Source organism: Cucurbita pepo, chromosome LG06 (genome assembly GCF_002806865.2).
Source record: "Cucurbita pepo subsp. pepo cultivar mu-cu-16 chromosome LG06, ASM280686v2, whole genome shotgun sequence".
NCBI classification, from domain to species: domain Eukaryota; kingdom Viridiplantae; phylum Streptophyta; class Magnoliopsida; order Cucurbitales; family Cucurbitaceae; genus Cucurbita; species Cucurbita pepo.
This window is the reverse complement of record NC_036643.1, coordinates 921,690-941,976: the sequence shown is the minus strand read 5'-3', so window position 1 is coordinate 941,976 and position 20,287 is coordinate 921,690. Positions and strand designations below refer to the sequence as shown.

General features: G+C 40.4%; 3 protein-coding genes across 5 annotated transcripts in view; 1 reads left to right on the top strand and 2 right to left on the bottom strand.

Moving 5' to 3' along the window:
- Nucleotides 1-32: 32 nt before the first annotated feature.
- LOC111797260 (kinesin-like protein KIN-4A) overlaps nucleotides 33-20,287 on the bottom strand; it is a 34,707-nt gene continuing 14,452 nt past the window's right edge. Inside the window, exons 2-27 of one of the 3 annotated variants that reach the window (XM_023680217.1) lie at nucleotides 8,988-9,162; nucleotides 8,072-8,218; nucleotides 7,815-7,964; nucleotides 7,452-7,705; nucleotides 6,985-7,169; nucleotides 6,776-6,900; nucleotides 6,562-6,598; nucleotides 5,730-5,821; nucleotides 5,518-5,625; nucleotides 5,317-5,442; nucleotides 5,104-5,227; nucleotides 4,894-5,006; nucleotides 4,618-4,716; nucleotides 4,432-4,545; nucleotides 4,209-4,325; nucleotides 4,053-4,133; nucleotides 3,769-3,840; nucleotides 3,481-3,574; nucleotides 3,304-3,335; nucleotides 3,126-3,223; nucleotides 2,949-3,047; nucleotides 2,643-2,864; nucleotides 2,142-2,304; nucleotides 922-1,092; nucleotides 534-843; nucleotides 33-411 (exon numbers count right to left, since the gene is read on the bottom strand). In XM_023680217.1, the coding sequence (XP_023535985.1) occupies nucleotides 631-843; nucleotides 922-1,092; nucleotides 2,142-2,304; nucleotides 2,643-2,864; nucleotides 2,949-3,047; nucleotides 3,126-3,223; nucleotides 3,304-3,335; nucleotides 3,481-3,574; nucleotides 3,769-3,840; nucleotides 4,053-4,133; nucleotides 4,209-4,325; nucleotides 4,432-4,545; nucleotides 4,618-4,716; nucleotides 4,894-5,006; nucleotides 5,104-5,227; nucleotides 5,317-5,442; nucleotides 5,518-5,625; nucleotides 5,730-5,821; nucleotides 6,562-6,598; nucleotides 6,776-6,900; nucleotides 6,985-7,169; nucleotides 7,452-7,705; nucleotides 7,815-7,964; nucleotides 8,072-8,218; nucleotides 8,988-9,104 (3,153 nt within the window). In that variant the 5' untranslated portion in view covers nucleotides 9,105-9,162 and the 3' untranslated portion in view covers nucleotides 33-411; nucleotides 534-630. Of the gene's footprint in view, nucleotides 412-533; nucleotides 844-921; nucleotides 1,093-2,141; nucleotides 2,305-2,642; nucleotides 2,865-2,948; nucleotides 3,048-3,125; nucleotides 3,224-3,303; nucleotides 3,336-3,480; nucleotides 3,575-3,768; nucleotides 3,841-4,052; nucleotides 4,134-4,208; nucleotides 4,326-4,431; nucleotides 4,546-4,617; nucleotides 4,717-4,893; nucleotides 5,007-5,103; nucleotides 5,228-5,316; nucleotides 5,443-5,517; nucleotides 5,626-5,729; nucleotides 5,822-6,561; nucleotides 6,599-6,775; nucleotides 6,901-6,984; nucleotides 7,170-7,451; nucleotides 7,706-7,814; nucleotides 7,965-8,071; nucleotides 8,219-8,987; nucleotides 9,605-20,287 lie in introns of those variants that run through there. The other 2 variants (XM_023680216.1, XM_023680215.1) reach the window with 2 other exon arrangements.
- On the bottom strand, nucleotides 13,634-15,442 carry LOC111797261. The gene is made up of 2 exons (XM_023680218.1): nucleotides 14,295-15,442; nucleotides 13,634-14,214 (listed from the first exon to the last, which is right to left on the bottom strand). The coding sequence occupies exons 1-2, from the start codon at nucleotides 15,211-15,213 to the stop codon at nucleotides 13,736-13,738; spliced, it is 1,398 nt and encodes a 465-aa protein (XP_023535986.1). The 5' UTR covers nucleotides 15,214-15,442; the 3' UTR covers nucleotides 13,634-13,735.
- Nucleotides 17,169-19,021, top strand: LOC111797263. The gene has a single exon (XM_023680220.1). It carries the CDS (start codon nucleotides 17,423-17,425, stop codon nucleotides 18,668-18,670), a length of 1,248 nt encoding a protein of 415 aa, XP_023535988.1. The 5' UTR covers nucleotides 17,169-17,422; the 3' UTR covers nucleotides 18,671-19,021.

Sequence of the window (20,287 nt, the reverse complement as noted above, 5' to 3'; positions counted from 1 at the left end):
TTTTTTTTTTTTTTTTTTTTTTTTTTTTTTTTCTCTCCTCCGACCTAATAGTTCCTTTCAACAAATCAATAATGTCCTCAAAACAAAGAAAAACCAAATGACTAAAAGACTTCCCATACGTGTATTCCTGCATTCCTTTTCTTGCTATTGACAAGATATACAAAGGAGGGTGGAAAAGAACATTAGAAAACTATCTTCAGCGAGTTATCTATCCGTCGTATCTATGCTCGCCTCGTTCCCGCACTTGCGGCCTTCTTAGCTAGTCGGGTGACCCATTTTGTAGCATCCACACAAGCTTTACAAGATGCTTCAAATGTGAACCACAACGAAAAAGAATCCAAAATCACAAATCTACCAAAATGGTTTTCCATTGAAGAAAATGCAGAGATCATATAACTCTGACTTCAGCTGCTGCCATTGGAAAAAGATCATGTCAGCTTCAAGTAGATACAAATGGATGAATCAGAAGTCATTAAGGAATATGAGCAGAATTTTAACCTTACTCCAATTGGTTTTAAAATCAAGAAGAGTACCTGCACTTATTCCAATTTGTTCCCGTGATATAAGGTGGTATCATAGTTGAAAGTCAAAATGATATTTGGGGGACAATAAACCCAAAACCACCAAATATCACATCCCAGCAGGCAGAGCATGTGGTCGAGGCCTTGATCTCATTATTGTTTCATCACTATGCCTGATCCATTCTGAAAGTCTCCATGGTTTCTGCCACTTCCATTTAAACTGTAATAGCCATTGGTGATGACTTCGCTTCCATCTCCATAGTTTTCCAGCTTGTCCGGCAGTGGCTAACTTCTTCATTGATAAGTTTCCAATTGGTACCATCTGCATTAATAGCAGACCCTACTAAGAAAAATGTGAGCTCAACTCCTAAGACAGTAAATGAATGGGGAAAATCGTAACCTTTCGTGTTTGGTCCAGGAATGCTGCAGAATCTCTAACGGAACCATTGGCAATTCCTGCTGTGTACTTGAGTTGCTTCGGGGCTGGTACCGACAGTGGGGACAAAGAACCTCCCAATTCATCAGCAAAGTGTCTCGACGTAGGTGGTGTACTCTCATGCTCATGATGGACCTGAAAATAAGCAAAGTCACCAATGAGACAGATTTCTAATTATGTTTACAAAGAAAGATGAGGGATGAAATGGCAAGATCAAGCAAAGCTAGGAATTAGATGTGGGTAGTGTCCCCTCTATCATCACTAATTGAATATAGATCTCAAGCTACCACTAATTACTAGATCAGTGACTCGAAAAGTTTCAAGTTTTCTTGCATGCTATTTGTAACAGCTCAAGTTCACTCCTAGCAGATATTGTCCACTTTGGTCTGTTACATATTGCTGTCAGCCTCACGGTTTGAAAACACATTTAGGAATCTTTGTTCCCCTCTTCAACCGACGTGGGATCTCACAATCCACTCCTCTTGGGGGCCTAGTGTCCTTGCTAGCACACCGCACAGTGACTAGCTCTGATACCATTTGTAACATCCCAAGCCCACCGCTAGTAGAATTTATCCCCTTTGGCCCGTTACGTATCGCCGTCAACCACACAATTTTAAAACGTGTCTGCTAGGGAGAGATTTCCACACTCTTATAAGGAATGCTTCATTCCCCTCTCCAACCAATGTGGAATCTCACAATCCACCCCTCTTGGAGGCCCAACGTCCTTGCTGGCACACCACCGGGTGACTAGCTCTGATATCATTTGTAATAGTCCACCGCTAGCAGTTATTGTCCACCTTGACCCATTACATATTGTCGTCAGCTTCATAGTTTTAAAACGTGTCTGCTAGGGATAGGTTTCTACACCTTATAAGGAATGTTTCATTCCCCTCTCCATCCAACGTGGGATCTCACACTATTACACAAAAAGGTCACAGGTTCTATGCCATTTCTATAACTGTCCATGCACCTCGTTAAATATTTCACAGCTTTTGCCAAAATATGGTTCTAATAAAAGAGGTTTTGATTTGGTCCTATAACTTCAACATCGACGGATGAAGTATCTGCGTTTATTCATATTCCAGCTTGAACAGTTCGAACTCGTACCAAATTAGCCACTAAGCAGAAATATAGACCTTCACTCAGCAAGCCAAAGTAGGATTTCTTGTAATGGTCATACTCACCGGTGAAGATGAAGCCAATGCAATTGCAACAGCCTTCTCTCTCAATTTTAGCTCTTTCTCTACTTCCTTTTTACGTGTCTCACTCTGTCGCAACAGTCCCACAAGTTCTTTCAGTTGCTCCTTCATTTCCCTTGTTTCTAGTTCCTTTTCCCATAATTGGCACCTGTAAATAACAAGCAAAGTGATACATAAAATTAGGTAGAGAAGTGAATATTCTGATTTAAAAAGGATTATATACATGGAAAAGGTTGAATATCAATCAATTCTCATCAAATTCCAATTTCAACTTGCAGGCCCACGGAGGAAAAAATGGCGGCTGCATAGCTCCAAAATTTCCAAAAATTTTCTTTTGAATTGCCCTTTTTGGGTATCAATTGTACCCTTAAGATGTAATGCTAGTTCCGATTCACATGTTCTAAGAAGATGAACTCACGATCCAAGAAATTGAATGAGTATCTCTAATCCGAGAAAAAATATCGGTGACAGGAGCAGAATAATTACCGTGCATCAGCAAGAGAATTGAACATGTATTGAAGCAAATTCTTAGCATCTCCCATGGAGCGCAATTGGTTCCAACGTCCACGGTTGGTGAAGGCACGATCTCGCTCCTCTGCCTCGGAAAGCTGTGAAGCCATCGCCACAAGGGAATTTGAGGATATGCTTAGCATGTTTTCAAGTGATGTTATTCTGGCCATTCTTGCGGTTGGTGACATAGAGGACACTCTGATCATGCAAAAATTAGATACTATCCACTTCTTTATGTGAGAACCTAGAAGGTGAACTATTTTGTTTGAAAACAATGCTTACCTAGCGAAACCATTTTTCCCTCTGGGAGGACTGAGGCCCTTTGAAACAAACTCATCCACTTGCCTCAGCATGGATAACTCTTCCGCAAGTGCAGCTCGCCTGCATTGCAGAAAAATCAATATATATTCACATTTTATTTTACTCATAATACAATGTAAGGTCTCGTATGACACGTACACTTGGCTTTGTTTTTCATATTCGAAACGGACTTCATGCACGTTCACCATCACTTCCAATTCATGGTCAAGCCAGCGTTGTAGAGATTTCTCATTGCTCTAGAAAGAGAAATTTCCATTAGAAACGGGATTGAGCCTACTTAATAGGGAGGGAAGCAATGAAACAGCCCAGAAAGTACCTGCCCGTTCATTCCATTTCCATTTGTAATACCTGAAAAAATCAACAGAAAAGAATCGAGTCTTAAATCAATTAAATGGTCCAAGCAGGAAAACAGTTCCCCTACGAACAGGGTATTGTCAAGTTACACACCTTGCATTGCCTTACAAGAGTTGCTCTACTCTAAGTAAGAAAATACCTGAATTTTCACGACCATTAGATTTCCGAGCTTCTAGAAGTTCCTTCAGCCTCTTAGTGGCCATTGCAGCCTCCTCTGTTTTTCTTTGAAGAACCTGAAACAAGTAATTGTATATTGATGATAGATGGCAAGAAACGTGGCCAAATTTTACATGCAGAACCAAACTGCGAGATAATAATCAAGCATTCAATGCATTTGAGCCTTGTAATCATTAGGATAAACGTATTTGGCCAGAGTTGAAGGAAATAGGACAGATGGATGATGAATAAGGAAGCAAGATGTACTAACCATTTTCTGCCGCTGATTTAGAGCTTGCAGTTTGTACCTTTCATATTCATTTCTCCTGCCCTCCTTTCGTAGCTAAAGTTGTCAACAAAATAGTGAATAACAGATACAAGGAAACATAGTCGATCCATTCAATAGCAAAGAGTTAATGCATAATGAGATGAAACACATTTCAAAATATTGCAGCCAAAAAAAGTAACACCGTCACACCAACTCTGGCAACAGATCACAATAATAATTCTAATGTAAAACTAAGATGAGAACACAGATTCTGGCAGTTGAGTTACCTGGAGGAGCTCTTTCTCACGAGACGCTTTCCACTGTCGAAATTGTTCTGCCTCTTGTTTCATCCTTTGTTGTAATTGAACCTTCGAGTTACAAGGCTCAGCAAATGGAGAGAAAAGAATAGAAGTGAAAATACGCAAGATTAATAAAGGGTTTACCTTCTGAGCCTTTATGAATTGAATTTCGTCCTGCAACTTTTTTGCTGCTTCATCACTTTTTTGTTTTTGCTTTAGTAGCTGAACCTGGTTTTCCTGTTTTTTCTTGAGTTCTAGAATCTGTAAATAAATAAATTTTAAAAAATAAAATGGTTAGAACTTATATTGGAGGATTTCTTCCTCATGTGAAAACAAAGGCTCTCTAAAAAGAGAGAGATTTAATCACCTGAGCCTCAAGAGTTTTGAGTTTTTGGGAATGTACGTCATGTAGTTTCTGTGTTTGACCATCAGAACAAGCAGCCAGGTTTTCAACTTCAGCTAATAAGCGATCCCTCTCTTGCTGCAGGAGTGAAAAGAATGAGCAAAATTACAGCACAAAAATGATAAAGATTCTACTGAAGTAGAGGATAACCTGGACAGTTCTTTTCTCATCTTCCAGTTCCACAATTTTCTTCCCAAAATGCTGCTTCAGAGCTGCTGTGTCAAATCCTCCAAAAAGTTTCATTTCCGTCTACAAAGGCATTAACATGTAAATTAAAATGATACCGAAGGATAAAAACGCTAAACATAAACAAAAGCAGATTTCCATACTCTTAACATATAATAACTAAACCGTCTTCATAAGTTTTGTTAACCTCATAAAATTGAAAGATTAAATTTTCTGCCGTTGTCATCTTTCAAAACTTACCTCTTTTTCCTCTAGACGTTTGTTTAGTTCATGCAATTCTTTGTCCATACTATTCTGTAAAAGTGTATGCTCCCACTCTTTTGCCACCTCTTCATCTATTTCACGCGACTCACCTGCCAACTTCGAAACAATAATTAGTAAAAGCTATTTAAACAACAAAACATGGAAAGGAAAGCAACATATTACTAGTAAGCTTAGATAAGGCCATACCCGACATGGTTTCGACCATTTGAAAATCAGGCGACTCAATACTTTGCAAGCCTCTTTTGAGCCCATCACTTTTGACCGAGCAATTTATGAGCCCATCACTTTTAACAGAGCATTTTATACCATCCTGAAAGATAAATTCAAGGTTCACATACAAACTTTCTGGGAGATAAACATATTTGTGGAAGCAAAGGAAAAGGTCGAGGGTGCACATACTTGGGCACAGACTTGGGCGTCTGTTTCACATTGCTCCACAGTGCTACATCGACTACGATATTCGTGAAGCTCACGACAGAGATCCTGATTGGCTGTTTCAAGCCAGGCAATCCGTTCCTTGAGAACCTATTACAATGTTTCACAAATTACACAATGTTGTAAATGAAATGTGGAGTTATAAAGTGTTTCATAATCATGTACCTGAATTTCATCAGAAGAAGACCCTCCACGTGCAAAAAGTTCTGCCTGCAGATATTCGAGTTGTTGTCGCATCTTTAGCATTTCATTGGACATGGGATCCCTGTTGACCTGGTCCGCAATGAAGAAGAGGATATATACCCGGCTATTCATTATAGAAAGAATATAGTATTCATCATCCCAAAAGACAAATAAAGGAGTTTCCATATACTTACAATTGGCTTATTTTGGATATTGCGAGCTCGATTTGCATACTTTAAAGTGTTGAGGGTTTCCTCAGCATTAATATCAGCAGGGCTGATGCAGGCTAAGATAGTAAAACAATTCTATTATAGGAAGAACATACAAAAAATAACTTTTAACAAACAATAGCAAAGATCATGAAATTTTCAGACACAGGAGAAGGAAAAGAAGGGAACTATTGGTATGGGAGATCAAGCTCAACGGCAACTGTGGAGAAAAAGGTCCATTGTAAGGCAATAAGATGCACTCATTTCAAATATTGACCAACAAATGCCCTGATAATTCAGCTAACAATGGGGGGAAGATGTGTGAGGTTGTGGGAAGCTAAGAAATGCGAATACGAATACGAATACGAGACATAGATACGACAAAACACGGACACTGTGGTAAGCCATTCTTTAAAAATGTAGGACATGGACATGGCAAAGACACGTTTATTAAAATATACATCATTTTTATACCAGAAGAAAATACAAAGTCAATAGGTTAATGCACTTATATGCTTAAAAAAATGAGTTTGATGCATTTCTCTCAAACTTATTCAAATTCAGTATCTGATACATGTTTAACAAATGTTGGGCCTATGTTGACTTTGTAGTGTTTAACACATCCATTATGATAACAAGTGTCCGATACATGTCGAACAAGTGTCGGGGTGTCCAAGCATCTGACAGACACGGAAATGCTAGCGAAAACTGAAGAGTATGTGCTTCTTAGGTGAGAATGACACAAAAAAAGGATGGATCTGACAAAGAAGAAAGAGATACACTTATGCTTCAGACTAAACCAAGATTACAAGTTTACCTATCATAACAGTTCTGCTGTTACCACCAAGAGAATCCTGCAAAATGGAGAAACAATTTGATGATTCACTCTCTGGGCTAAAACAATTTTCTTGGGTTCATCTTTCAATGGGATTCTTTATCAAGTAATTCATTCCACAATTAAAATTATAAAAGAGGACGGCTAATTGTAACAGTACTCGTGTTAAAAAAGACAATCTACATGGAAACCAAACCTGTAGGAGTCGAGTCAATTTACTGTCCCTATATGGAACATGAACCCCTTCTTTGCGCTTCTTCTCATCACCAAGAGCGCTGATGACATTACCAAGTGCAAGAAGACCCTTGTTTATATGAATTCCTGTTATTAGAAAATACAATACGATGAGTGAACGAATACATGCAAAGAAATGAACACCAATGAATGATAAACCATGCCACCTACCTTCCCTGAAACGTAAACCATCGGAACCGGTTCTCTTGGCTCGTTCAGATCCAGCTAGATCTACCAAGTGCAACTTTGCGCACAAATACTCTTCGCTCATGTTTTCAATATTGCCTTCTCCAGGAAAAGCGGGATTTAGTTTACGCATTTGCTCCAATGTGATGGTGAAGATGGCATGTGAGCGACTATAGACAGATCATAAAATTCAGGAACAGAGTCAGTATCTAAGATTCTCATTTAATTTAAGTTTCCAAAGGGTATTAAATTATTCTACTCAGAACATCATTAATTCGTGGCTCAAAGACCCCCATATCTGATGATGTTATACACAGGTTCTAACACTTGCCACAAAGCCTACCCATAAATTTTCTTGGTGGCTAGCTGAAACTTAAAGAGATATGTAAACTTTTTCCTAGACATTCTATTCCCGAGAGAAATAACTTCGATTGTACATTTGGAAGCTTTACCTCGACTGATTATTCATATTCGTACTTCCTGTAGCTCTACTCAGTGATCCTTGCTCCAGACAAGAGGCCATTTCTTTCAATGTGTTGACACTAACTTCTGTAGAACCTGCTAGAGTGATGACGCCATTTGACGATTCACGAATTTGTATTGGTGGTTTCCCAGGTAGAGTTACTTTCCCTGCATGTCCATTGGCACCCTCCACTTTGCTAAAGGAAGAAGAATCTAGCAGGTCTCGTACCTCTTCCTTGAGAATCTTTTCCATAAAAAATTATAGTAAGAGCTTTGCACAAGGACCGAGAATGTTTGGGAGAACAAATAATTTCTTAAAAAAAAGTCATCAAGGAAAGGATCATGACAACAACCTCAATAAAGGAAACATGTAATTGAAATTCCATTTGATCCTTTAAAGTTTCAATCTTGCTGAACAGGACATTCATGACTTGAGGGATGATTCCTGTCTGACAACCATCTCTGAAGCCTGTGCCCATAGTATAAGTTTTCCCAGATCCAGTCTGCATCAATCAAAACTATCAACTAAGATGAGAAACGTATGACACGAGAAAAAAAACTGGATAGCACGAGACATCATATGACCGGCACTGCTCTGAAGTTACTATACCTGACCATAGGCTAGAACGGTAGCATTATAGCCTTGGAATAAACCATCAACAAGCGAAGAAACACATTCTTCAAACATCGAGGACGAGGGTGAACCCGTGCTACCGTAGACATGATCAAATGTAAATGAATGGGAACCAATTTGTACCTGCCCCAGAATCAAAATAAGATGTAATCTCACTAATTAAAAACATAATTAAGCACGCGTACAAGAACATTCATGAGTATACTCGTATATGAAATGCATTTTATAAAGTTATGATCTTAAATTGACACACAAATGAAAGAGGGACAGTAAATGTGGTCATCGAAGTAATTATGACGGCTTCTTCGTTGGGTGAATGGATGAAGAACGCAGGTAAAATTCTTTAAGGTGAAAAATGAATGAAAGTTAATTGACTCGAAAGAAGAAAGGGGGGAACCCATCAGACTAGCAGAAATCCCGCCCCCGGAAATTAGTATCATGCCGACGGGGCGATGATTTCAGCTCCCTGATTGGGAAATTTGGCCAAGGAACTTTCAAGACGGAGTGGGTCGGTTAAGTAGTATTTTAATACAACGTCGTCATCAGCCGCCATATTACCACAGTGATTGTGTACCCGAGCCACTGCCCCCCACCAAATTAGAATCGGAAAGCGGCCGAAGTGAAAATCAGAGGTGAATCTGAGAGGAGGGTCAATGAACAAAAAGACCCATCTAGCCTATTACGGCATTACAGAAGTAGATCTAGATCTCTCGGAACCTGGAAATTAAAGAACTCCAATGTATGGTAAGAAATAAATGGCCCTAAAGCAAGTAGGCATTGAGAAAAACGTAATCCCCCTCTCTACCTCTACCCACCTCTACCCACGTCTCCCCACAATCAAATCCAGAGGTCGGAGCTACCCACATCCATATTGGGAGAGTGTGAAAAGTACCTGAGGCTTCCCGGAGATGACGGTGACGCAATCCTTACACCCTTGAAGCCGCTCATCGCCGATGAGCGGACGGATGTGGACAGCGACCTTGACGCAACAATCCTCCCCAGCTTCCATAAGAAGCAGCCAGAGGGAGATTAGGAGAAAGACAATGTTGGGAAAAGAAATTCCAGAAAGAAGAAGAAGAAGAAGAGATGATTATGCACGTGAGAGTCTAGCAGTGGAAGATGAATCTTTGAGGGAACACGGCTGGCATTGTCTGAGAGTGGCGGAGGAGGGGTAGGATGAGAAAGTGATAGAGCAACCAGAAGAGCTCAAAAGAAGCTAAGGGGAGGGAAATGGGAGCTTCAGACAATGTAAGAATAAAAAATGAAAGAAGGAAAGTGAAATAGTTGAAAGGAGAGGGAGAAGGAGAAGGGGTAGTTGAGGAATTAGAAGGGTATTATGGGTTATAACTGTAGAGCTAGAGAGTTTAACTGCTGGGACAACAACCAAACCACTATCATTTTCCTTACTCTTCACTACACACCAGCACAGACGGTTGGGTGTGTGAAACTTTGGTTCTCCTCGTTCCCGAAATGCCCTTCCTCTTCTTCCTCTTCTTCCTCTTCTTCCTCTTCTTCCTCTTCTTCCTCTTCTTCCTCTCGTGTCCTGGGTGAGGCTGACAACCGCCGTAGGGATTTTGTTTTCTTTTCTTCAATAGCACGGTATCCGTATTATGGAATCATGGAGTAGAAGCATCTCGCGATATCTCCCCCCGAGAATATAGTGAGATTGGGAACAGTAAACCAAGCACGTGCACCTGATGTGGACTCCAGTCCTGTTCGTGTACGCTTACAATACACGCGCGCGCGGGCACGGTGGTGGCGCCTAACCCATAGGAACGGGGCGGAGGAGGAGGTTGTGGTGGTAGTGGTGGTGGTGGTGGCGGCGGCGGCGGGGGAAGGAAGTAAAAGGCAAGGGATGGATGATGGAAGGGAAAAATANTAAAAATCCGGTAAGTTTCTTAAAAATTGGAAAAATTACCTTTATGCCCTTTAAGCTTACTTTTTCTTTTCCCATCCTTTTCCTTTTCCAAATATCTTGGGTCCTTATGAAACCTTGTTTGGGCATTAACATAACCTACTTAGGTTCCCTAAACTTTCCTTGCGTCCTTCAGGCTTTCCTTCTTTCTCCACCCTCGACCGACGACTCCAACCACCTCGCACTTGCAAGTCTTCAGCCATAACCTCCCTCCACCCTTCTCAAAATTACTCTTTTACCCCTCCTCCAAATATTAAATTCAACCATTTTATAGCATCATAATATTTACATCCATATTTTCACCTTTGATTTTTAAAAAGAAAATAACATAAACTTCTTTTTTTATTTTTTTTATTTTGAGTATAAATCCAAATATATTTGCAATAATGACAGCATAATTTATATGCTATAGAAATTAAGAGGAAGTTGACATAATTTTTAAATATAGGTTATTAAATGACACCACTCAATTTGTAGTTAATTGAACCCATAATGTATCAACAATCAAAATGTCAGTATTCAAAATTTTCACGACACGTTTGTTTCATTAAAACTCAACGCCCCATCTAATCCATAAACTCCTCTGGTCATTCAAATTTTTTTAGATCCAAAACATTCCAAAAGAAAAAATCTTTCGTGTATTCCTCCTTTTGTAGGATACAGAGTGTAATGACATAGTTTATGTACGTTGTCTTATTGTTCTATTTGAAACTTTGGTTCTACCCTCCCACCAACGTAGGATCTCACGTGATAAATAGAAATTGGCATAACAAGTGAGTAAAGGACGAAGATTTTTGTGATGCAGAAATGTGAGTGGCGTTAGTTGGGGTAAGGCAATTGTTGGATGGGTAAGCATTTGAAGAAAGATAAGCAAGGGCCATCATAAAGTATGGAGTGAGTAGACTTTTGTTTTTCTCCAACCAACCTCCAACGTTTACGCTTCCATCCCACCCTTCTCACCCCAAACCCCTCAATCACTTTACACTCTTAAGCTTCCTTAAAAGTTATATGCTTCCACCTATGTTCTTCATTCCCTCCACTTTTAATCCTTTCACCATATTCTATTCCCCTAAACCCATTCTATTCAACAATCCCTCTAAACCCCTTTTCCATCTCATTCCATTCATACCCACCTTCCCAACATTCTTCTTCTCTTTAACAAATGCATTTTAAAATTGTAAGACTAATAACGATACGTAAACAGACTGGAATTGTTTGGTCTTCGAGTTGCTTCCTTTTTAATTCTTGAGTGAATTATTTTGTTTTAAGATCTTGGGTTGGGTAGGTTTGGTGGTGTTATTGAAAGAGGGAAACAAAAAAGAAGAAAAAAAAAACCATCCTATGCGTTTTAGAAGATGTGGACTGTAAGCTAAGCAATCAGCTTTCAAAGAGAGAGAGGTTTTCCATCTCTTTTGTTTGAGATGGAAGAAACACGAAGAAACAAGAAGCTACAGATGTAAAAGATGAGATCTTACCCTCTCCATAATAATAATAATAATAATATTATTAAAAAAAGAATTTAATTTTCTCAACCTAACTCAAAATCCGACCGTTACCCTGTTTGCAGGTGAAGCAAGCTTCAAAGCTCTACCCATTTGTCCTACATGAACAAGCAATATTATGATATTTAATTTAAGATGGGTACTAAAATTGAGGTTGATCGCCAATTAATCAAGTTGCAAACAATATCCCATGTTCCCTTGATCCCCCACGCTTTGAATGTTCTTAAAGGCAAGGCATCCCATTTATTAGTGTAATTAACAACGGTTGCCCCAAGCACAGCCACACATGGGCAAAGGTAGAGAGACACGTCAATTTTGGTTATGGGGTATGTAGGGGCTTTGCTTTGCTTTATTCAACTTTATTATGTAAAGCTTTTTGCATCACATGCTTCCGCCTCCTTTACATTACACCATCATTCTCAAATACCCTTTAATTATATGAAATAAGAATAATGAGTTCCATCCAAATCCAAATCCAAATCCAAATCCAAATCCAAACCCAAATCCAAAAGGAGGAGGAGTTTGAAGATAGCGGCACTTAAGTACATTTTTATGGAACAGGACATGATTGGAATTAGGATTTTAATTTGATATTATCATGATTGCTGGCCCCCGGAGAGAGCGTTGGGGACTCCTAATTATGTGTCTGTCTTTGATGTAAGCGGAGGAAATCGAGCGGGTTTGGGCGTAAAACTGGAGTTTCATCTGTGGCGTGCAGTGTGTGCATGCACTTTCACCCATTAAAAAGCTGGGGAGATGATCTTTATATCACATGCTGCTTTGGGCTCCTTCCAAATCCAATGGAGTTAATGATTGAAAGGAGGAGATCCAAACAGAATCCACGCACCTTTTAACCTATACACGCACCTGCTAGGCCCATGAAGCAAGGGACGGAGGCCACACCTTTGGGCCTCTCTGTTCCCTTCAACTACTCTTCTGGGCTACGTTCTCTTCCAACTCTCACAAGCCCAGTTCGGTTTAAAAACCCAACCAAAATTAAAAGCCTATTATTTATATTTCAAATCTCAACCATAATTATTATATTTTATTTTCTCAATGTATAATGGATGAAACTTAAATTTAGATATTAAATTTTAAATAAAATTTAAATTCATTTATGATTCTCTAATTTCTTTTTATATAATTACTGAGATGAAAAGAAGATTCATACGCCATGGAGAATATAGAGTCGAAGTTGTTAAATTGAACGAACACTGATACCAAATATTCGATCATGAATAAAATTAATAGTGTGAAGCCGTTTTATAACAAATTCAACTGATTGACTTTTGATATGAAAAGGGTCGTTTGGGATTTAATTAATAAGGAAGAGAAAATAAAAGTACTATAATCAATGTTTAAATATTTAGTTGCATTATCTAAATTTGGGAAATTAGAGTAGGTGCATTGAATTCCATTTGTAATACATCCCACCATCCAACAAAATATATTATTATTATTATTTTATAAATCACAAATTCAAACATTAATATATCGATTACTTCTTCCAAAAAAAAAAAAAATTATATTAGTCTCAAAATCAACTCAAATTAAATAAAAAAAAAACTCATTTTAATAATTTATATATACTAAAAAAAACCGTACTAAGAGTGGTTTTTTAATAGAAGGAATATATAAAACATCAAATCGTCAACTATACAACTACACTAATTCAAACGGGTGGTAGTTGACAATGTCGCTACGTGAAGTTAGAGTGGTCTATTTTACGAACGAAGACTCACCTCAGATGGGGAGGGGATTCCCTGTTTAGACGGGAAATGAGAAGAAGCAGAAAACATTTTTTTCCGTTAGATAAATAGGGTCATAACGAAATTATATTATCTTCTCGATTTCGATTAATATATATACTTTTCTGTTGAGGATTATTGGGAGCGAGTCACACGTTAGTTAATTTAGTGGAAGATCATGAGTTTATAGGTGAGGAATACTATTTTCAGAGTCAGAGTGGATAATATCGTACCATTGTGCTAACACTTTCTAGTTACATTTGTGCTTGGAGGGGAGAAGTAGAGTTTAACTACAAATTTGAAGGAAGAAGTGAGAATCATATAAACAAAGCATGCACTGAATCGAAAGAGAATGAAGCATTAAGACAACAAATGTCAATTGATTTTCTTTGTTTATGCAAATTCAAATCTCAGTTTGCTCATATTCACAAACAACGCTGTTGGAATTGCAAATTTGTGTGTGTGTGTGTGTGTGTTACGTTCGTTTTTCATCTTCCACCACAATTTCAAAAAGTTCAATTTCATCGGACATCTCATCGTCCTCCCGATGATCGGCAACAAGATTGTTGGTGGATTTGGGAGTAAGCCGACTAAACCACTGGGAATCGATCATTCCCATCGAGAAAAGCTCTCTGCTATCTTCGTACCCATTGCCATGGAACCCACCCGCCGCATTCACAAGCTGACTTACAAAGCAAGGATTTGGTGTTCTTTGAGCTGTTATGTACTTGAACATGCTTTGCCCCAAATTTACCAAAACTGTTACGTCCGCGTTGGCCGCCAGAGTCGGATACAATGGGCTCCCGAATTCCTCCGACTTGCAATGGATCACGTGCACCAATTCCGAATCCACCGTGAAGAACACCTTCTTCTGTTTCGGATCAAACCCACATCCGATCACCTTCTCCGCCCTTCCCCACTCTTCTCTCTCAGATTCAAACACTAGTTTGATGCCTGAACCAAAACCAATCATACAATTAGAACTTCTACTTGATAATTGAAATCGAATGGAATTATCTTTTTTGGGAATTTACCATCGAGATAGACAGAGCCATTGGAGTTGAATCCGATGCTGCCGGAATAGCTGCCGGGAAGTTTAGAAGGGGCGGAGGTGCCGGAAGTAAGCCCAATGGATAGCATCACGTCTTCCACTGCTTCATCATCCTCGCCTTTCCCATTGAGCTTCGATTCCTCAACGTTGCTTACTTTGTTATTAGATGTAAAATAAGGCAGAGACTCCGAGCTCGTCTTCGAGCAATGATTCTCGGGTATCAATTTGATCCTCTCCCCTTCTTTCGCGGCTCCAGTGGGTTCATTTTCATCGCCGGAAATACACAGAATAGTGATCTCAAAATACGCTTCTTGCGGGAAGGACGCCAGGGGAGGGCCCGGTAATGGCAGAGCAGTTCTGATTACAGAGGAAGCAGAGGGAAAAGAAGAGATTGTATTGGTAATGGTGTTGTTAAACCCAGAATTAAGCCTAATCTTTTGCATGAAATCGGCCGATCCTTGACTCACTTCCCAGCTAATCTCCGCCTCTGCTATCTCCTTCTCGATCTCTCCGGCCGTACACAAACCCAACAATCGGGATCTTGAAGTTGGAGAAGATAGCGACATGTAGTCCGTAAAAGCGAATTGGGTCCATCCATTTTCGACGGCGTCGTTGACAAGCGAAGGGCTGTCGTCCCAACTGAACAAAGGCTTTGGAGAAACCCCACGAGGGTAAAAATTACTGAGTCGCCTTCTGCCCTCTGATTCAGATTGGTGATGAAGCGTCACAGTCCGAGAACCTGATTGCTGTTGAGAATTTTCTACACTCTGTAACGTCTCAACAGTTTCTGATTGTATAAGACGCCGCCGCCGCCGCCGCCACCAAAAGTACAATCCGATCAAGAACAACGCAAGGACTGCAATGGACACGGCAGCTGCAGCAACAGCTGAAGATCCGGCCATTTTCAAAACCTCAACCTTCCCCTGTTGGTGATTTTACATAGAATGGAGAAAAGGAAGAAACTTTATGGAAGAAATTGAGTGAAGGGAGAACAGGGGAAGAAGTTGATATTAGAAACAAGGAAGAGGGGCGGCAGGAAAAGGAGCATGCGTGGACTAATGACTGTTTCCAAGCAAGAAGAAAGCAGGAATGGAAACAGACAGAGACAGAGATAGAGAGAGAGAGAGAAAGGCATTTAGTTAATAAAAATTAGCCGACAGAGTTTTGTGAAAGGAAATGGAATGTGCTGATTCATCTTGTTTGGGAAGCCTGGATGGACAGTGATTGATTACATGGAATTGGAATCAGCACCTTCACAAACTAAACCTACGTGGTTCGAAATTCAAATGAAACCAATGTTTTTCTTTTTCGCTTTCCCCTATGTTTTGTGTTCGGGAGGGGACAGCCGGTGGGATTTTGGGCCACTCCGCCGTACACGGCGACTCTTAAAACCCGACTAAAAGAACACCCTTTAACAAGATCATACATCGATCAGAGAGAAAAATGAAATATTCAAAAGGGTATAAAAATCTCTATTAGTAGATGCGTTTCAAAATAGTGAGGCCGATGACAACACGTAACAGAAAAAAGCTGACAATATCAGCTAGCAATTAGAGTGCGAGAATTTTGAAGTCATCACGCAACATTGAGTTATTAAGAAAATGACAAAAAGGTAAGCTGAAAATCCACTTGGTGATGGAGACAGATGGAGGGAAAAGGATAGTGAGTTGCTATTTTAATTTGTTTAATGGGAAAGGAAAAGGCAGGATTATAAATTTATTAATAGCCGGCAATGACTCATGATCTGTTTCATCCACAAGTAATTAGTGGAGATCTTCAACCTCCCATAATCCTCTGCCTCTCCTGATTCAGTAAGTAATTCCAAGTTTGGTTAGATGTGAAAGTAAATGATGCGTATTTTTGATATGATTGAGGCGGTGGTGTTTTTAAGGAGTAGGGGTGGGGAGGGGTGTGTGGTTGTATAATTTCATCATAGCCTTGCAGCTCCATTATTACCGATAATACCAACTCTAACTCTGTGCAGACTTAAATCCTGATGCCCAATGCTTGAGAGAGGGAGCAACATTATTGTTTTGTGTTAATAATATGGCATCATAATCACACTCACCCAACTTTTGTTTCAGAGTATGGAGCCATCATTTCTGGTCCCATTCTCAATTAACTCATCCAAATCCAAATTCGAGATAACAGATGATGCAATGGGTTCAAAATGGCAGTGGAGTTTTTGAAAGTAAGAGCCACACCAATTTGGAATGTGTCTGTGTTAGAGCGGGCAGATTGGGGTTGAGCAATGATTGTCCCATCCACCATCAGCTACCCAGTTGTTAAGATCGACGAAATTAAGGAAGCCTAAATGTCCCAAGTTTTTTCTGTTGTTGGGGTTGTTTTTAGTGGACGAAAAAAATGTTTGAAATTTATGAGATGGGATGCACGTTGTGATCCCGACACCAATCTTGGGTGACTCGCTGCATCTTGCCGCCACACATATATCATATATGCTTGCTTTCGCATAATATCTTTTAAGGAATCTCCTCCATCTTCTTCTTCTTCCCCCCCTTACCCTACCTGCCAATCTCCTTCCCTTTTCTAACCCTAATTATCACACCCAACTCACATGTTCTGTGGTCCGTGTGGTCGTCCGTCTCATAATTTTGAAAGGCTTTTAGCAAGGGAGGTTTATACACCTTTATAAGAAATACTTAGACGTCAGATCTCACAATACACTGTTGGGAGTTAGATCGCTCCTATCCCTTAGTGTCTGTCTCTGATATCATTCATAACAAACTATTTTAAAACTTGTTTACTTACTGTTACATTATTACATTATTTTTATTAACTAAAAGAGAAATTAACAAAAAGATGTAATTGATTTCATTTTAATATGAGCCCTACCATTTATTCCATTAATTTTATTCCACGGTGGTTGTGTGTGCGTGTGTGTGGGAGAATCAAAGACACGTGTTGCTTTTAACTGATTGGGCCGGATCTGGATTGTCCGTGATCATGGGCCAGAGCTATTGGACTAGGGCCCACAATGATGACGGCCTATGGCTCCGTTAGGGCCCAAGAAAGACGCGCGAAGTTGCCCTTCGCTGAGACTGAGACGGTGAGTGAGGCGAGGCGAGACCCCTTCTGCGTTGTGGATAAGCAATGAATAGCACAACTTTCGTCTGTAATCCTATGGACGCTCTGCCATTATTGCCCTCCTCTCAGTTGCTGTTTCCAAATAACGCCATCAATTTCAGGCATAGGATCTCCATTCGTGTAAAACCCACTTCTCATGGTTCGTGTAGATGGCGAATCCGAGCCACTGCCGAAAACGGAGCTTCATCGGCGTCGACCTCGCAGATCGACATGGTGAGGAACAGGGAGGGGGTTTTTACCGCCAAACAAAGCAAGGTTGTCGTGCTTTGGGATCTCGATAATAAGCCCCCTCGTGGGCCGCCTTACGAGGCGGCTATGGCGCTGAAACGAGTGGCGCAACGCTTCGGCCAAGTGGTCGACATGTCGGCTTACGCCAATCGCCACGCTTTTATCCATTTGCCGCAATGGGTTGTTGAAGAACGCCGCGAGCGTCGGCAATTGGACATTCTTGAGCGCAAAGGGTTGTTCACGCCGTCCGAATCTTACGTCTGCGGGGTCTGCGGTCGCAAGTGCAAAACAAACCTAGACCTCAAGAAGCATTTCAAGCAACTTCATGAACGCGAGCGCCAGAAGAAATTGAACAGAATGAGGTCTCTCAAGGGCAAAAAGCGGCAGCGTTATAAGGAAAAGTTCGTATCTGGGAACCACAAGTACAATGAAGCAGCCAGGTCTCTGATTACTCCAAAAGTTGGGTATGGGCTGGCCTCAGAATTGAGACGTGCTGGTGTTTTTGTGAAGACAGTGGAGGATAAGCCACAGGCGGCTGATTGGGCTTTGAAGAGGCAGATGCAACACTCGATGAGTCGTGGTATTGATTGGATGTTTCTTGTTTCCGATGACTCGGATTTTTCAGAGATGTTAAGGAAGGCTAAGGAGGCTAATTTGGGAACTGTGGTGGTGGGAGATCGTGATAGAGCATTGGGTAGGCACGCAGATTTATGGGTCCCATGGATGGGGGTTGAAAATGGGGATGTTACAGAGGAGGATTTGGTGCCCAAAAGATGGAGGACGAGGAGAACCGAGGAGGATTTGGATGAAGACGATGGTTTTTCAGTTTCTCGTTATTATGGAGAGGCTGAAAGTGGTAGTGATTTGGAGAGTGTAGTGCAAGAGCTTGCTTCCGCCAGTACAGAGTTCAATGGCTTTAGAATTTCTGCTTTCTCAGAGGGGGAAGATGATGATGAATGGGTTGAAGAGGATGTGGCATCTGACTATCTGCTAGAGATGAGTGACGAGGAAGATGGGTATTTCTGATAATACATTTCATTTGTAAATTGTACAATTTTTCTTAAGTTCATTCATTTTAGTGGTGAAGTTGATGCTGTCCTGGTTGCATCATCTGTTCATAATCCAGCGCCGCGCCCCAATCTTCCAGTCCCAGCCGTGTGGCTACTTGGCATCCACACTTGAAGGTTCAAAATTTCCATTACCAACATTTACCTTGTTTCCAATATGTGTGTGTAATGTAAAATGGATGGAATGCTCTGTTTGTCCAAGATGATTTGATATGTTGTGAAATGATCTTCCATCTAATATAAAAAATCATATGGGTGTTCCTGTTGAACTGGGGGCCGCTGCATATGCTCCAAATTTAGCTTTCTGTCATCTCTTTGGCACTTGCGGTGTGGTAGTGATGAGTTTGTGTTGGACCTAATCCAGTTTTGACTAGAAGAGTTGCTCTTTCAATTTTGAACTGCTTTGGTTTGGCCTATAGAGGATAGATTTAATTAGCAAGGCAGATACAGATGTATTAGGGGAGCCGTCGCCATTTTGGCGAAAAAGAAAGGATTTATTTTTTCTTCTTTTTTGTTTGTGGTGAAAGGGGGTTTAGATGTGGATGGATCTCGCCCATTTGTCAAACATCAGCATCATATATTTGGTGTTTACAATGGCGACAGAACAGAAGTATTGCTTAATGCTTACAGCAGCATAAGAATTGTTTTATTTCATGTGAAAGAAGAGAGAGAGAAGCAGTAGCTCCTGATTGGGGAAGAAGGGCAATCAAAGGTGGAAATTCAGGATGGCATTCAGTCTCATTTGTTTGAAATGCGAGTAATGATTGATAGTTATCCAAAAATTTTGAAAGCGAGACTGGAAGAGGGAAGATTGACGAGAAAGAATGAGAATGGGGGAAGGGAAAGAAGTGGGGTCGTGTGCCGTCGGGGGTGTTGGTCCAAAAAGTCTGCCTCTTTTGGGAGCGTGGAGTGCGTCCAACGGCGCCATTTTATTGGATTCGGGAGAGAACTGTGAAGGGGGAAGTGGGTGGTGTCGGCATTGAGAACTTGAAGAGCTAGATGGAAGGGATTTGGAATTGGTCTTGGCATTGGAAGCACCTAACCGGTAAAAGTTACCGTCGTCTATGTCTGGTCAAGAGGTCGAATGATTAGGATCCCTAATTGCCATCCGCCATCTATCTGGTCCGGGTGCCATCACATTTTACTCCTACACCTTCCCTTCCTTTATCCAATTTTGGTACGAATGCCATTGGTGAGATCCCACGTCGGTTGGAGAAGGAAATGCCATTTGTGAGATCCTATCCATTATTGGTGAATTTGGGCTGTTATACAGTTCCTTCATATCCATATCCACTATTGGTGAATTTGGGCTGTTATACCGTCCCTTCAAAAGGTATACAGGTATACGAAAAAAAATGAAAGGATAGATATTAAAAAGTAAATAATTGATATATCATTGATAAAGGATAATTATGATAAAGTTGTAAATGTGAGAAAATAAAATAAAAAGTGAGGGAGGAAGCAAGGCAATGGGCATCCCCTTTTCCACTCTCGTAATCGGTATTTAATTAGTTTAATAATGAGATTAGGCGGTGAGTAAAGCATTAATTAAAGATAATTATGAGAGAGTTTTGAA